Source organism: Coregonus clupeaformis, chromosome 15 (assembly GCF_020615455.1).
Source record: "Coregonus clupeaformis isolate EN_2021a chromosome 15, ASM2061545v1, whole genome shotgun sequence".
Classification (NCBI taxonomy): Eukaryota; Metazoa; Chordata; class Actinopteri; order Salmoniformes; family Salmonidae; genus Coregonus; species Coregonus clupeaformis.
Genome location: NC_059206.1, coordinates 24,420,369 through 24,438,692, shown reverse-complemented (window position 1 = coordinate 24,438,692; position 18,324 = coordinate 24,420,369). Strand labels below are relative to the sequence as shown.

Here is an 18,324-nt window from a genome sequence, read left to right as displayed (position 1 = left end):
GCCTCATCCTATCATCCAATCACAATGTTTATGCAAATTAGACTGATAGGAAAGCGTTCTAACTTAATTAATACATTTGATTGGAAACATTCTAATATTGGGCATTCTGACGTTATACATAAAACATTGGGTGCGGGGTTTCCTGTTTATTGCATTTTTAACATCAGCCAATGTGATCGCATCATACCGGAGAAGCTCTCGCCATTCAAACTTCCCCGCCAGTTTATTGTGAATGCTGTAACCTATTTTATATCAAGCAAGCTAGAGCAAAATAAGTGACCAAACTATTTTGCTACTTCTGGGACACCCATTGGGCAAGGGTACTGATTGAAGAGATGTAAGAGGAATACAGAGAATGGAAGAGAGAGGCCAGTGGAGATGCCAGCGATGATGCATAAATTGTGCAAGAAAGGAACAGTGAAGACCGATGTGTAAATTAGAAGTTAATTCATAGGCTGGGCTATTAATCCACCATTCGTATGCTAGCCTATATATTAGGCCTAGCCTACTGCAGTGAATTTAGGCGACCACCACCTGTGCAATGTTTGCCAGAGACCAACATTTGTTTTAGTCTGACCCACGTTTTGTACCAACGAATTGAAGTTTAATATCGCCAAATGCGTCACTTTAATTAAATGTGCAATAAAAAAGTACAGTGCCTAGGCTTATTTAATGAAACCCTGGCTGTTGGCGTGGGCAACAGATCGTAACGCAGCGAATCCCCATTCCCCACTGAGCTCATTTTTGGAAATGGCAAGTTCCCTTTCTCATCCATAAACACATATCAAGTGCAAGTACGCTGTCCAGCAGCTCACATCAGCAGGATGGGGGGCTTTTCATTAGGCGGGACTTCTAAAGGCGTCAGCATGCCTCAGTTCAGCTGGCGGCTGAACGGAACGAGTGTGCTCGCTTTCTCCCTTCAAAAAACCTTCGTTTAAAATACGAGAAAAAACGTGGAGATGGTACTGCTGTCCATTTTGAGACGCCGTAGCCAGTATGCGCTTCCTCAAAATAGTCAGAATTAATGTAAAATAACTCAAGAAATCTGTCATTAATGTTGACGTTTTTGCAGAGGAGATCTTAGTCGCGCAATTGTATAACTAACTAAAATGTTTGGTGCAGTATTTCTCAATGAAAACGAGTCGTCTCTCGTTGAATGACAACAAATACTTTATTGAAGAATCCCTACTGTTGACCAATCACCGACAAAAAGGGCGTAGACTTCGGCTCCGAACTTTGGCTTGCCTCAAGTAAAAATGCTGTGTGCCCGAACAGCCGAAAAAACCCTCACCGAAGTCCAAAATGAACAAAAACGTCAGAAAATATCATAATATATGCACAAACTCTTATGCGGACGCCTTAAAGTGAATCGCTAAAATAATGATTAAGATAACATTTCCTCAATTTAAATATTATGGGGACACCTATACATTTGGCAGCCAAGCACAAGTGATCATTGTAGCCTGTTATCGTCTAGACATGTTGAAATATATTCACGTCTACAATAAAAACCACCAGGCTTCTGTCATAAGAGTCAATTGAATGAAGAAAAAAAAAAAAGAATTAGGCCTACAGGGGGCTGTTTAGAAAAATAAATCCTGTGCAAATCTTCCTCTGCAATAATCCAACTTAAAAGTTTTATATCACAAGATTTCAATTTGAAATCTTTTGGACATCAGAGCAATCTTGAGAGAATCCTATTTGAGTCACAAAAGGATATTCAAACCTTGCAGAGAGCCTGTACAACTCCCAAAAAAATAATATAAATGATGTAGCTCAGTTGGTAGAGCATGGCGTTTGCAACGCCAGGGTTGTGGGTTCTAATCCCACGGGGGGCCAGTATGAAAAAATAAAATAATAATAATGTATGTATTCACTAACTGTAAATTGCTCTGTCTGTTGGAACCAAGATTTAAAAAGAACTGATATTGGCACAAGATGGAAGGAATGTTGGAACATAACTAATGAGATTACAGTTAACAAAAATGTATGCTTAATCCAGTATAAATTAATGTATAAAATGTATTATACAAAATTCACAAATTCTACAGCACAATGGCAGATTCATGTCTGAAGTGTAAAACTACTAATGACTCAATAATTCATGCCTTCTGGGAATTTTACAAAATTCTAAAGTTATGGGTGGAGTTGGAAAGATGGATGTCAGAGGTATGGCAATGTAAATGTACTTTTAAATTGGTATGTCTGTATATTTCAAGACATTACATACTGTATGAGGGTGCAGTGAGATACCCGATGGGTTGGACAATACTCTTCTCATCAATTATCTTTAAAAAACGTATTCTCAAAAACTGGAAATCAGCCAATCCTCCGTTGTTCACACAATGGAAAGGTCAAATGCTTTATTATCTAAAAATTGAAAGAGCGTGGGCAATGGAGAGAAACAAAATGGTGCAGTTTGAGGCCATGTGGCAGAAAGTGATAAGGGTGCTGGAGATAGGGGTGGGGACTAGTGGGTCTGGGCAGGTGTGATGTTTGTATGATGATGTCATTTGTATGTGTATGTTTTGTATTCTTATAAAATATCAAATCTTATAAAAAAAAGGAATAAGCCACATGCTTGCATAATAATGACATATCCAACGTCTCTAGTAATACTATAGCTCTCTCTCTCCCCCATTCAAACTTTCCTTGTCCATTAATTTGAAAAGCATAGCAACAGGAATTTCCAACTCCGCCCATATTTTTATAATATCTATCTATTTTTTCTCACAAAAGTAGTGCACTGGGCCTTTACTAGTCCTGTATTAGCGGACAGATATAGCCGTCTGTAGCGAGGGCAAATATTTATTTTGTTTAATCACAAAACCGGAGAACAACATCTGTCCAGTGAAGTCCACAAAACATATTGCATGTAACAAACAGTTACATGACCTACAGCATGGTCAAGCAAGTTAATGTTGCCGATGTTTTCTGACTACTTAACAACTATTGATTTAGAACCACGGAGAGTTACCGCAAGTTGCAAAGAAAACAGACGCTGCCTCCACTAATCCAGCACCATTTCAACTTCAACATTTCAACATCATCTAATCACCTATGCTCAGTCTAATACAGTGACAACTAAAAGATACCAGAAACGATTTAGTCCAATAATTGTAAGCTAAATATGATGTGGCTGTCCATGGTACCGATTTGTGTGTGTTTATTTACTTTCCATTTTGTACTTTAACTATTTGCACGTAGTACAACACTGTATGTAACAATGACTTTTTAAATGTCTCTAATCCTTTGAAACTTCTGTGAGTGTAATGTTTACTGTTCATTTCTGATTTATTTATTTCACTTTAGTTTATTATCTATTTCACTTGCTTTGGCAATGTAAACATGTTTCCCATGCCAATATAGCCCATTGAATAGAGAGAGAGAGAGAGAGAGAGAGAGAGAGAGAGAGAGAGAGAGAGAGAGAGAGAGAGAGAGAGAGAGAGAGAGAGAGAGAGAGACAGAGACAGAGACAGAGACAGAGACAGAGAGACACACAGATAGAGAGAGAGAGAGAGAGAGAGAGAGAGAGAGAGAGAGAGAGAGAGAGAGAGAGAAAATGGGGAGGTTGGTTGGGAAGGGGGGGAGAGAGAGAGAGAGAGAGGAAGAGAGGGGAAGGAAAAAGAGAGCGATGGAGGGGAGAGAAAGAAGGAGAAATAGACAGAGAGGGTGGTTGGGAAGGAGAGGGTGGTTGGGGAGAAGAGGGTGGTTGGGGAGGAGAGGGTGGTTGGAAAGGAGAGGGTGGTTGGGAAGGAGAGTGTGGTTGGGGAGGAGAGGGTGGTTGGGAAGGAGAAGGTGGTTGGGGAGGAGAGGGTGGTTGGGAAGGAGAAGGTGGTTGGGGAGGAGATGGTGACACTTCTTTCTCTCCCCTCCATCTCTCTCTCTTTTCTTCCCCCCTCTTCCTCTCTCACCCCTCGCTCTCTGCCTATGGCGGCCTCTCTCAATAGCAAGGCTATGCTCACTGAGTCTGTACATAGTCAAAGCTTTCCTTAAATTCTCTCTCGCTCTCTCTCTCTCTCTCTCTCTCTCTCTCTCTCTCTCTCTCTCTATCTCTCTCTCTCTGTGTGTGTGTTTAGCCTAGCATATCCTAGCTGCCTCAGTGTGATAAGAGCCGGTGGTCTTCAGACTGAGTTGAGCCGCGGTGGTCTCAGCAACTGAAGGCAAAATGGCCACGTACAGTGGCTTGCGAAAGTATTCACCCCCCTTGGCATTTTTCCTATTTTGTTGCCTTACAACCTGGAAATAAAATGGATTTTGGGGAGGTTTGTGTCATTTGATTTACACAACATGCCTACCACTTTGAAGATGCAAAATATTTTTTCTTGTGAAACAAACAACAGAAAACTTGAGCGTGCATTACAATTCACCCCCCCCCATTCTTCAAGGCAAAACTGCTCCAGCTACTTCAAGTTGGATGGGTTCCGCTGGTGTACAGCAATCTTTAAGTCATACCACAGATTCTCAATTGGATTGAGGTTTTGGACTTTGACTATGCCATTACAAGACATTAACATTTTTACCCTTAAACATTTACATTTTAGTCATTTAGCACTTTTAGTCTCATCTGACCAGAGTACCTTCTTCCATATGTTTGGGGAGTCTCCCACATGCCTTTTGGTGAACACCAAACGTGTTTGCTTATTTTTTTCTTTAAGCAATTACTTTTTTCTGGCCACTCTTCCGTAAAGCCCAGCTCTGTGGAGTGTACGGCTTAAAGTGGTCCTATGGGCAGATACTCCAATTTGCAGCTCCTTCAGGGTTATCTTTGGTCTCTTTTTTGCTTCTCTGATTAATGCCCTCCTTGCCTGGTCTGTGAGTTTTGGTGGGCGGCCCTCTCTTGGCAGGTTTGTTGTGGTGCCATATTCTTTCCATTTTTTAATAATGGATTTAATGGTGCTCTGTGGGATGTTCAAAGTTTTGGATATTTTTTTTAAACTCAACCCTGTTCTGTATTTCTCCACAACTTTGTCCCTGACCTGTTTGGAGAGCTCCTTGGTCTTCATGGTGCCGCTTGCTTGGTGGTGCCCCTTGCTTAGTGGTGTTGCAGACTCTGGGGCCTTTCAGAACAGGTGTATATACACTGAGATCATGTGACAGATCATGTGACACTTAGATAGCACACAGGTGGACTTTATTTAACTAATTATGTGACTTCTGAAGGTAATTGGTTGCACCAGATCTTATTTAGGGTCTTCATAGCAAAGGGGGTGAATACATATGCACGCACCACTTTCCCGTTATTTATTTAGTCAAATTTTTTGAAACAAGTTATTTTTTTAATTTCACTTCAACAATTTGGATTATTTTGTGTATGTCCATTAAATGAAATCCAAATAAAAATCCATTTGAATTACCGGTTGTAATACAACAAAATAGGAAAAACGCCAAGGGGGATGAATACTTTTGCAAGGCACTGTAGTCACGGTCCAGCGCCGTGGCCTAGCAGGCTGCTTCTGTGAGCCGATTGGTTGAACCCGTCGTTGAGGGGTTTGTGCCGTCTGCTCGACTCAATATATATTTTTTTTGATGAGGGGACACTTCAATAAAAACACCAATGAGTGCTTAGCAACAGTGGTGGGGTTTGTTCTAGTTGCAGGAAAATTGGGATTGAAATGATGACATGTCAGATTTGAGAGAAGCTGGATTGAGATGGTTTGAGACAAGAGAAGTCTCAGAGTCTATTGCTTATGGTTAATACTGTAATGAAATGTGATATTGTATGTAAATTAATGTTTGTAGGGTTAGGCTATATTAAGGTGTATAAAATAACATATGTAACACTAAGACAAATATGTTGTTTGATTGAGCCATCTCAGAAAAGTTGGAAGTAGAAAATGATCACATATTATTTTGTTTATATCTAAATATGCTTAAATGCCCTTGAGAATGCTGTATTTAGACATAAAAACTATTTATGACCTTTTCCTCTGCTTCAGTGGGGAGTTCTCAAGTGACTTGACACTGTAGGAAAGAGAATGCCACGGGGGAAATCTTTACTTTTCTCTACTGAATAGGGGACCTGCGGGTTGAAGTGACATTGCTCTGCCAATGTCACAGGGGAACAAAAAACAGTTCCGTGCAGTATCTACGATAATAACTCTCAGTCTTTGTCCTTATGAGAGGTAGAACGCTTAGATATTGGCTTCACTTTAAGATCCCATGTACATTTGGGTTGTATCTACTATAGGCCTCTACTTAGCAGACATGCAGAGTTATAAGACACAAATCCCTTTTTAGATTTAGCATGATTCACATGGAGGTTGCGCTCAATTTCAGCCAGTCCAGTGTCTCTCCTCCTACACATAAAAAGTCCTAAATGATTAACATTAGCAAAGAGCCTATTGTGAAGCTTATGTCTAGTGGAACCCGACCTCTCCCCACTGTTCTCTATGTGTTGATGGATGTGGTCTGTAGTCGCTTCAGACAGTGATGTGCTCTAATTGGTATCCCAATGTCTGTAACCCAGCCATCTGGGATCCTTGGGATGTCCCTACCCTAAACCCTAACCCTAAAATGAACTCCTATCCTTATCTTAACCCTAACCCTAACCCTTACCTTAACCCTAACCCTAACCCTTACCTTAACCCTAACCCTAACCCTTACCTTAACCCTAACCCTAAATTTAACCCTAACCCTTACCTTAACCCTAACCATAACCCTTACCTTAACCCTAACCATAACCCTTACCTTAACCGTAACCCTAACCCTAACCATAACCCTAACCCTAACCCTAACCCTATTCTTAACCCTTACCTTAACCATTTTAAATTTCGACTTCAATGGGGTAGGGACGTCCCAAGGAACCCGGATAGCAAGGACCCCACGTCCAACCCTGCCTTCCTGCCCTCCTCTCCTCTGTTGTCACCCTTGTCCACCTCCCCTCTCCTCCGCCGCCCAACCGCCACTTCCCAGATGCTCAGTTACCATGGCAACAGAGGAACGGAAGCGTGGAAGCAAACCCGGCGCTCCGGGTGTGATAGTGATTGTGGAAACACTGGACTGGGCTATAGCTACGGGGAGATAATGGTTGGGTCCCAAATAGTATCCTCTTCCCTATATAGTGCACAATTTGACCAGTGCCCTATGGGCCTTGGTCAAAAGGAGTGCACTATAATGGGAAAAGGGTGCCATTTGGGACGCATCCAATGCACTGCACAGGAAGTGGCCCTTTCTCTCTCTCTCTCTCTCTCTCTGTCGTTAAAGGCAGAGGTTGTTATCGGTGCGTACGGTAGTCATCAAGCAAAGTGCAAGAGCAGCTGACTGTCGGTGATGAAGTGATTTGTTTTGACTCTGAGCTGTAGATGTGTATCAGGCAGTGCTGTATCTCTGGTCTGAATTATGTGGCTTTGAATCTCTCAATGGAGTATTGATGATAATAAGGCGCATTCAGACAGTTAGCGAGGTTGTTCGTACCACTTGTTTAGGATGTTCACCTATACTCTAACACTGCTCCTTTATAATAGAAATTCACAGATTGGGTTGATTCACCATGCTTAACAATTAGGTCGTCAAGAAGTGATATCGCTCGAGAGGCCCTGTCTCTCCTTGTCTGTCTGTCTGTCTGTCTGTCTGTCTGTCTGTCTGTCTGTCGGTCTGTCGGTCTGTCGGTCTGTCGGTCTGTCTGTCAGTGTCCTTGTGTGCATGTCTGCCTATCTTTACTCCACTTAACTAGACTGCCTGCCGATCTTTACTCCAGTTAACTAGACTGTCTGCCTATCTATGTTGAAACTGGCAGGTTTATCTGAAATATGTATTTCCATCTCTATCTGTAGGACACAGCGGGTCAGGAGCGATACCGGACCATTACCACAGCATACTACAGAGGCGCTATGGGCTTCATCCTCATGTATGACATTACCAACGAGGAGTCCTTCGGTTGTGTGCAGGACTGGTGAGTCAACTATTTATTTTTGTCTGTTTTCTTCACCAGGTATGTCATGGCAGTTGGATGTCTTTTCTTTTTGTTTTCACGTCCCTCTAACCCTTTGTATCTGTAATAGGGTGTTGTTGTACATCCTTTGTCAAATACAGTACACCCTGTTTAAAAGGGAAATAACGGCAGAAATTCCACTCTGAATAAAGAAGCGGTGTGATGAGTCATCGGTTAGCTTGGGCTGAACATGGCTTCCACCTCAGTGGTCGAAGGCGGCCATTTTGTGCACTGAGGCACAAGGGGAAACAATGGGAAGCGGTGCATGGCATGAAACTCCATATTCTTCCCTCACATTGGGAACCTGAAGCAGAGTGTGGATCGATAGCTGCTACAGTCGCATAGTGTCGTTCCAACAGCAGGGGAGATGTCCTTACAACAGAGAGAGAATAGTTACACAATGTGTGGCGAGCACAGACTAAAGTAGCGTTGAATGGTTGAATATGCAATATAGCCTAACTATTTTCAGCCGCACTTCAGTCAAATATTATGTTATAAAGTCTTAATGGAGTCTTCAGAATGCATTTAGAAGTCCTAAATTGTGGTTTCACAAATCATAAGCTAGTAAAAAGGTGGTTAGCTCATTTGCTATGTCTTAGTTGAGAAGTTGGTGTAGCTAGCTGTCTGGTAGCTATCTAGCTCGAACAGTAGGCTATGCTAAGCAGCTAATATTGGCTAGCTAATTTGCTTATATTAGCTAGCTCATTTGATGTCAGCTAATGTTATTAAGCTATTATACATTTTAGAAAGGAACAACGCGATGTAAACCACAACCCTCCAGTGTTAGCTAGTAGCTAACATAGCAGGCTCTCAACCAAGAGAACCAGCTAACTATGTCAAATGGGTTAAATGTTCCATGAACAGTACTTCCAATTTAACCAATTCAATATTATCATAACACAACATCAGAAATGATATGGTACTTCATGCAAGCTTATCCATAGGCCTATTTTATCACAATCTATTATAGTTCCTCAGAGGTTACTACTGCACTGTAGGAAGACTAAGGGAAGGGTTTGCTCTTTCTCAATGGGTCTAATATGCTTGCATCACTAAAACTGGATGATATATAAACATAAAAGGAGGAAAAAAGGGACAAAGAGAAGCAAACGGCTTCAGCGGAGTCCAGCGGAGGGACTTGATATTTAACACTATTGATTGTAGCCCTCCCCACATACACTCTGCTTCTTCAGTACAGGACTGAAACCGGAGACCGGTGTGAGACTTGAGGCTCAGGTTCTACCGTACTGTTGTCCAGTTTGGTGTAGAGCAGCACTGCTGCCTGTGGTCAGTTAATGGACCATCTTTTGACCATGACAGCAGCCTGTTACACTGCAAGCCCGCTTACAGACTGATTGGGTGATACTTTATTTGGTGTGATTATAAACGGCTGATAAAGCATTATTAGATGCTTGTTAGACACTTTTTCCACATTTTGTTACGTTACAGCCTCATTCTAAAATTTATGAAATAAAAAAATGTCCTCATCAATCTACACACAATAGCACATAATGACAAAGCGAAAACTTTGTCATTAAGGCAAAGGGTGGCTGTTTGAAGAATCTCAAATATAAAATATATTTTGATTTGTTTAACACTTTTTTGGTTACTACATGATTCCATATGTGTTATTTCATAGTTTTGATGTCTTCACTATTATTCTACAATGTAGAAAATAGTAAAAATAAAGAAAAACACTTGAATGAGTAGGTGTGTCCAAACTTTTGACTGGTACTGTATGTAAATGTGATAAATATATACATATTTTTTTATGTGCTAAAATTTAAAAAAAACTGTTTTTGCTTTGTCATTATGGGGTATTGTGTGTAGATTGATGAGGGGAAAAAAACGATTTAATCAATTTTAGAATAAGGCTGTAATGTAACAAAATGTGGAAAAAGTCAACGGTTCTGTATACTTTCCGAATGCACTGTATGAGAACGTATTAACCATTTATTATGACAACGTGTCTATTCCTCTATGATTCATGAACAATGGGCCTTGCATAGGAAGGCTAATGGACAAACTATGTCATAATGTTTATTAGCAGTTGATTGATTGAATATATTATACCTTTTTTTTAATACATACATAAGGGCGCTCCAGCCAGTGACTCCTTGAAAGCTTATTTCCATTGTGGTCCATTGGGGGGGAGGGGGTTACATAGGTACATGGGGACCATACTGTGGACAAGCTTATGTACAAGACACCATTTCATCTGAGAGACTCTCTCTCCTCCACTTTGAGCCATCTGAGGCTTTCAAAGTGGGAATGGTCAAGATGAGTACGTGCTGGAAGTTTAAGAATAATCCTGACTAATTTGTTCTGAGATGTCTGTAGTTTGTTTTTAATGATCTTGGGGGCAGTATTGTACCAGGAAGAGCATGCATAGTCGAAGTGGCACTGAACAAGAGTCCCTGTCAATGCCACCATTGCATTATTATCCAGATATCTGGAGGTTCTTGCCAGAAACCTAATTTTATGGTTCACTTTGGAGATAACTTTTTCTGCCATGATCTCCCCTGTCAGATGGTTATCTAGCACACATCCAAGTTTACAAGCAGACCTTCGAAAAAACAGTTACCGATTGATGTTATTGAAGGCCACATTTTAGGAGTCCACTGACTACAACCCATCTAAATGTGGACAGTAAACAGGACACAAGAGGGAATACACAGGGGGGAGTTGTTATAGGGGGGGTGTGGCTGTCTCCCATTTAGTTGCTTTTCTGTGATGTTTGATGTTTCTTAACAGAGATATCTGATGTTTCTTAACAGAGATATCTGATGTTTTCTTAACAGAGATATCTGATGTTTCTTAACAGAGATATCTGATGTTTCTTAACAGAGATATCTGATGTTTTCTTAACAGAGATATCTGATGTTTCTTAACAGAGATATCTGATGTTTTCTTAACAGAGATATCTGATGTTTCTTAACAGAGATATCTGCACAATTCCCACTGGATGCTGACTCCCAGGGGACAGAACTCTCGTTCCCTTCAGTTTAACCCTTGGGTAACCACGGTAACCATGTAGGAGTCATTAGCCGGGTCATTGGATTACAAATGGGCACAGCTGAGGTGCACTGACAGTACATGACATGATGATACATCCAGACCAGGGCTCTTACTCATAAAGCGTCTCAGAGCAGGAGCTCTGATCTAAGAACAGATCCCCTCTGATCATGTTATCGAATTTATTATGATCTAAAACGGAAAACTGATCCTAGCTCAGCACTCCTACTCTGAGACACTCAGCAGGACCCAAGTCTCTCTCCACTCCCAGAGGGATGTAGTGTAGAGTTTACAATAATAGTTTGGGCTTTTCCCATAGTGCTCAATGACCAATCCAAGTTGACTGGTTAGAACATCCACTCACATGGTTCCAAAGGATTGAACCAGGCCTAACCCCTGCTCAGCCACAGTAGCAAGCCAGCAGTATAAGTAACAGTATGCTGAATGGTATTCAAAAGGGATACTCATGATTTAGTGCTAGGCTTAGAGGGAGTGTGAGCAACAGCGAGAGGGAAGAAGGGAGAGAGGAAAGAGGGAGAGAGAGAGAGAGAGAGAGAGAGAGAGACATTGAGAGAGGGCGAGAGACAGAGGGAGGGAGGGAGAGAGAGAGATTGAGAGAGGGAGAGAGACAGCGGGAGGGAGAGAGAGAGAGAGGTTGGGAAAAGAAAGATATTGAGAGAGAAAAGGAGAGTTTGTGCAGACGCATGAGAGAGATTTCACTCAACCATTTTGTAGGCTAATTCAACCTCAGTCATAGCCCACATGCTAAGCTGGGTAGAAAATGCAAATGAAATGCAAGTGAAGTCATTCACTGTTATGCCTTATTAGTGGTCTCTTACTTGATGCTTTCAAATCTCTCCAACTGTAAGCCCTGAACTGTAATATGGCTAACTGTAGCCAGTCAAGGGGTGAGGGGAGAGAATCAGACACAGCCTGTCATCGAAAGTTCTAAACCCCACTGTGACACAGTCTGTCATGTGAAGTTCTAAACCCCACTGTGACACAGTCTGTCATGTGAAGTTCTAAACCCCACTGTGTTATGACACAACTAGTTCAGTACACCAAATCCATTGCCCCAGGAAGTCCTTTTAAGAGAATCCTCCCTGAACTCCCTTCATAATGAGAGTTGGAGAACATTGGGGCATCTGAGTGTTTAACTGTCGCACAAGAACACTTTATTCCCGCATCGTCGCCGCGTAGCGATGACTCAATGTTAGAAGAGAAAGTCCCACTGTGTATTAATATTGTGTTTTAAAGGGATAGTTCACCCAGATTACTAAATGTCCAAATCATCTATAAGAAACTTAATTGAGATACACAATCAACGTAGGATACTTTAGGATGATTTGGACATGCTAATATCAGTATCATTGACTTGCAGGGCCATCTCCAGGCATAAGCGACATAAGTGGTTGCTTAGGGTCCCTGGTCGCTAGGGGGACCAGACCCGAAAAAAATCATAATTATAGGAACTCAGTCGGGTCTCAACTTACTGTTGAGAAATAAAGTAGTAGAATGAATACACAAGGTGGATGTTTGACATTTGGTTGTGCATCAGCAGTTTTTCTCTTGATCTGTCAGTCACCGACAGGCACTCAATTAGTCAGCTAACAATTTTTTGATTGGTAAGTTAGTCTAGCCGGTTATCTAAACTTGTAGTAATCATGGCCGAATACCGACCGGGGCCCCCCCATTGACTTTGTTAGTCACTCAGATATCATTAACATGACATAAATCATGGCAAAATGTGTATAACTGAAGGAAATTACATCTCTCTGCTGTCAACTCTAGCTTAAGGCCCCGAAAAGGCTAGAGCTGTTGACTTGCATTGTTGACTTGCACTGGATTTGTGCCACACTTGCTAAAAAGTGTAGAAACACTGGCCAGGTAAACAAAACCAAACGATGGATTGCTGTCATACCCAGTGGTGTAGGATGCACGCCTGCAGCCCCTAAAGCTCGGGGGGCCCCTAGATAGCATATATGAACACATCATAAGCCATGGCAAAATGTTTAGAATTACAGGAAATTAGCTTTAAAACTTATAGAATAATCATTCTATAAGTTATAAATGTAATCCTCCATTTGTTTCCTTTCATTTCCTTGGTGAGTAATGTTCTGAAAAGACTGGATAGTAGAGCTGTGACGGTCATGGAACTTTGGATGAATGTAATTGGCTAGATAAATGACTGCGGTCTCTGTAATAACCGTTGGAATAGCAAAGAAACAAAAACAAAATAAACACTTTTTTTGACACACATTTCCTCCTCCGCTCCTGACTGCATGTGTTATGTGCGCTGCTGCTGCATTGTGGGGGGTGTTGTCTAGGCAACCGAAACTTGTTCGCTCCAACATCTTGCTTGTTTCAGCAAGGAGCAACAATCTTTCATTACGTTGTTAAGAGTCCATGTTAAGGCAAAAACAGACTCAACCGCACGAATGCCCAGCCACCTGGGGCGGCAGGTAGCTTAGTGGTTAAGAGCGTTGTGCCAGTAACCGAAAGGTCACTGGTTCTAATCCCCGTGCTGACTAGGTGAAAAATCTGTTGATGTGCCCTTGAGCAAGGCACTTAACCCTAATTGCTCCTGTAAGTCGCTTTGGATAAGAGCGTCTGCTAAATGACTAAAATATAAATATATCCCGTCAGCTGTTCGTTGCACCAAACAATAGTATTTTTTTTCACTGTTTATGACGTTTTTCTTTTATTATGACGTTCATCCATAACCGTCGGTTACATGGCTATACGGTAATTATGCAAGCCCTAATGGATAAGTGAAATATTGTGGAAAGTCTAACTGACCATTGGTTTCATGTATTGTCTCACTCAGGAAAGTAAAGGATACATAAGTATTGGGATTGGGAAAGACTCCTTGCATTTCTAAAACCATTGAAGAGAATGCTGGTATTTGAAGACTTCTCTGCTTTTCTGATATAAACGATTAGTGACGTTAAGTCATAGCTAAAGTCCCCTTCGCATCAATGAACTCATGGCTTAACTGTGAGCTAGGCTCCACACAGTTTATGGAGTTGGTTCTATAATAATCCAAATACATGGTAGCAAACACTTTCTAGAGTGCTAAATTGTGATGGGTGATTTGAAGGAGTCAGGCGCAGGAGGGTAAATCACAGAATACAGAGTTTATTCCGGAATACAGAGTTACGCTATATACTCCAGAGTGGCGCAGTGGTCTAAGGCACTCTAGCTGTGCCACTAGAGATCCTGGATCGAATCCAGGCTCTGTCGTAGCCGGCCGCGACCGGGAGACCCATGGGGCGCTGCACAATTGGCCCAGCGTCGTCCAGGGTAGGGGAGGGAATGGCCGGCAGGGATGTAGCTCAGTTGGTAGAGCATGGCATTTGCAACGCCAGGGTTGTGGGTTTGATTCCCACGGGGGGCCAGTATAAAATAATGTATGCACTCACTAAACTGTAAGTCGCTCTGGATAAGAGCGTCTGCTAAATGACTAAAATGTAAATGTAAATATAGCATCAAACAGTCCAGTGTGCAAAACAGGCGCACTAGAACAAAACAGGCACACGGGGAAAATATACCCCAGCAATACAAAATACACGTAGCTTAACCGAGCTACTCCCTCCTCACACTAAACAATCACCCACAAGGACAAGGGGGCAGAGGGAACACTTATACACGTACTAATGAGGGGATATGAACCAGGTGTGTGTAATAGACAAGACAAAACAAATGGAATGATGAGATGAGGTGACGACGAACGCCGAAGCCTGCCCGAACAAAGAGAGGAGGCAGCTTCGGAGGAAGTCGTGACATAAATAAGCAATATTTCTAGTCTCCAAAAAATATCAATATTTCCACACTGTGCAACACTATAGCAATGCAATCCATCATAATTGCATTGACCCAATGGACTCAGCGAAAAAATGATTATTGGGTAATGAATAATTGGGTGAATCAACAGACTACTGTACATTCAGTGCTATGGTTGAGTCCCAAATGCCACCCTATTCCCTATTGTCACGCTCGTTGATAGACAGATCAGACCAAGGTGCAGCGTGGTATGCGTACATATTCCTTTATTAACTGAATACCGATCAAAACAACAAAATACAAACGAACGTGAAGTTCAACAGGCTACACAAGCCAACACAGAAACAAGATCCCACAACTAAGGTAGGCAAAATGGCTGCCTAAGTATGATCCCCAATCAGAGACAACGATTGACAGCTGCCTCTGATTGGGAACCACACCCGGACAACATAGAAATACACAATCTAGAATTCACACCCTTACCAAACCAACTAGAGAAAACAGGGCTCTCAATGTCAGGGCGTGACACCTATGTAGTGCCCTACCTTTCACCAGGGCCCTTAGGCCTTTGGTCAAAGGTAGTGCACTATATTTGGAATAGGGTGCCATTAGGGACAGAATCTATGAACCAAGAGTAAGTGAAGATGGTTGAGTATTGATTAAGTCCAATTATGAGTTTCTTAACAAGAAATCATCATTGGACACTGTGTTAACAAACCTCCAAACGAGCTTCAATGCCATACAACAATCCTTCAGTAGCCTCCAACTGCTCTTAAAAACTAGTAAAACTAAATGCATACTCTTCAATCGAACGCTGCTGGCACCCGCCCACCCGACTAGAATCACTACTCTCGACGGGTCTGACCTAGAGTATGTGGACAACTACAAATACCTAGACTGTAAACTCTCCTTCCAGAATCACATTAACCATCTCCAATCCAAAGTTAAATCTAGAATCGGCTTCCTATTTCGCAACAAAGCCTCCTTCACTCATGCTGCCAAACATGCCCTCGTAAAACTGACTATCCTACCGATCCTTGACTTCGGCGATGTCATTTACAAAATAGCCTCCAACACTCTACTCAGCAAATTGGATGTAGTCTATCACAGTGCCATCCGTTTTGTCACCAAAGCCCCATATACTACCCACCACTGTGACCTGTACGCTCTTGTTGGCTGGTCCTCACTACATATTCGTCGCCAAACCCACTGGCTCCAGGCCATCTATAAATCACTGATAGGCAAATCCCTGCCTTATCTTAGCTCATTGGTCACCATAGCAACACCCATCCGTAGTATGCGCTCCAGCAGGTATATCTCACTGGTCATCCCCAAAGCCAACACCTCCTTTGGCCGCCATTCCTTCCAGTTCTCTGCTGCCAATGACTGGAACGAATTGCAAAAATCTCTGAAGCTGGAGACTCTTATGTTCCTCACTAACTTTAAGCGTCAGTTGTCAGAGCAGCTTACCGATCACTGCACCTGTACACAGCCATTCTGAAATTAGCCCACCCAACTACCTCATCCCCATATTGTTATTTATTTTGCTAATTTGCACCCCAGTATCTCTATTTGCACATCATCTCTTGCACATCTATCATTCCAGTGTTAATACTAATTGTAATTATTTTGCACTATGGCCTATTTATTGCCTTACTTCCATAACTTGCTACATTTGCACACACTGTATATATATTTTCTGTTGTATTTTTGACTTTATGTTCTGTTTTACCCCATATGTAACTGTTGTTTTTATTGCACTGCTTTGCTTTATCTTCGCCAGGTCGAAGTTGTAAATGAGAACATTTACAAATGAGAAAAAAAAAAAGAGTCTACACTCAACCTCTTCCCCTCTTTACTTTGTCATTTCTCTGTCAGTCTTAATATGAACCCACCCTGTGGATGGTTTCTCTACCTCCACCCACTTCTCTCCCTCTCCATCTAATACCTTTCCTTTCTCCTTCCTTCTGTCTCTCTCGCTCATCCCGACCTAACACACTTCCCCTCCCTCTCTTTCGCCCCCTCCCTCTCTCCCTATTCATCACCCTGTCTACTGGTTTCTCACTCTAACATAGGCCAATGTATATAATAGGAACATATATCCTGATTCCTACCCCCAGATATCCTGATGCCTACCCCGATGTATCCTGATTCCTACCCCGATGTATCCTGATTCCTACCCCCATGTGTCCTGATGCCTACCCCCATGTATCCTGATTCCTATCACCAGTTATCCTGATTCCTACCCCCATGTATCCTGATTCCTATCACCAGGTATCCTGATGCCTACCCCCATGTATCCTGATTCCTACCCCCAGATATCGTGATTCCTACCCCCATGTATCCTGATTCCTATCACCAGGTATCCTGATTCCTACCCCCATGTATCCTGATTCCTACCCCCAGATATCGTGATGCCTACCCCCAGGTATCCTGATTCCTACCCCCAGGTATCCTGATTCCTACCCCCAGATATCATGATGCCTACCCCCAGGTATCCTGATGCCTAACCCCATGTATCTTGATACCTACCCCCAGGTATCCTGATTCCTACCCCCAGGTATCCTGATTCCTACCCCATTGTATCTTGATACCTACCCCCAGGTATCCTGATTCCTACCCCCTGATATCGTGATGCCTACCCCCAGGTATCCTGATACCTAACCCCATGTATCTTGATACCTACCCCCAGGTATCTTGATTCCTACCACCAGGTATCATCATGTCTACCCCCAAGTAACCTGATTCTTACCACCAGGTATCATCATGTCTACCCCCAAGTAACCTGATTCCTACCACCAGGTATCATCATGTCTACCCCCAAGTAACCTGATTCCTACCACCAGGTATCATCATGTCTACCCCCAAGTAACCTGATTCCTACCACCAGGTATCATCATGTCTACCCCCAAGTAACCTGATTCCTACCACCAGGTATCATCATGTCTACCCCCCAAGTAACCTGATTCCTACCACCAGGTATCATCATGTCTACCCCCAAGTAACCTGATTCCTACCACCAGGTATCATCATGTCTACCCCCAAGTAACCTGATTCCTACCACCAGGTATCATCATGTCTACCCCCAAGTAACCTGATTCCTACCACCAGGTATCATCATGTCTACCCCCCAAGTAACCTGATTCCTACCACCAGGTATCATCATGTCTACCCCCAAGTAACCTGATTCCTACCACCAGGTATCATCATGTCTACCCCCAAGTAACCTGATTCCTACCACCAGGTATCATCATGTCTACCCCCAAGTATCCTGATGCCTATCCCCAGGTATCCTGATGCCTACCCCCAGGTATCCTGGTGCCTACCCCCATTGTATCTTGATACCTACCCCCAGGTATCCTGATTCCTACCCCCAGGTATCCTGGTGCCTACCCCCATGTATCTTGATTCCTACCCCCATGTATCCTGATTCCTACCCCATTGTATGTTGATACCTACCCCCAGGTATCCTGATTCCTACTCCCAGGTATCCTGATTTCTACCCCCAGGTATCCTGATTACTACCCCCATGTATCCTGATTCCTACCCCCAGATATTGTGATGCCTACCCCCAGGTATCCTGATGCCTAACC

The 18,324-nt window shown here is 42.6% G+C and overlaps 1 protein-coding gene across 1 annotated transcript in view; it reads left to right on the top strand.

Moving 5' to 3' along the window:
* The window catches only part of LOC121581991 (ras-related protein Rab-3C), a 66,959-nt gene that overhangs the window by 30,961 nt on the left and 17,674 nt on the right, over positions 1–18,324 (top strand). The window contains exon 3 of the mRNA XM_041897476.2: positions 7,776–7,894. Coding sequence (XP_041753410.1) covers positions 7,776–7,894 — 119 coding nt within the window. The remainder of the gene's footprint in view (positions 1–7,775; positions 7,895–18,324) is intronic.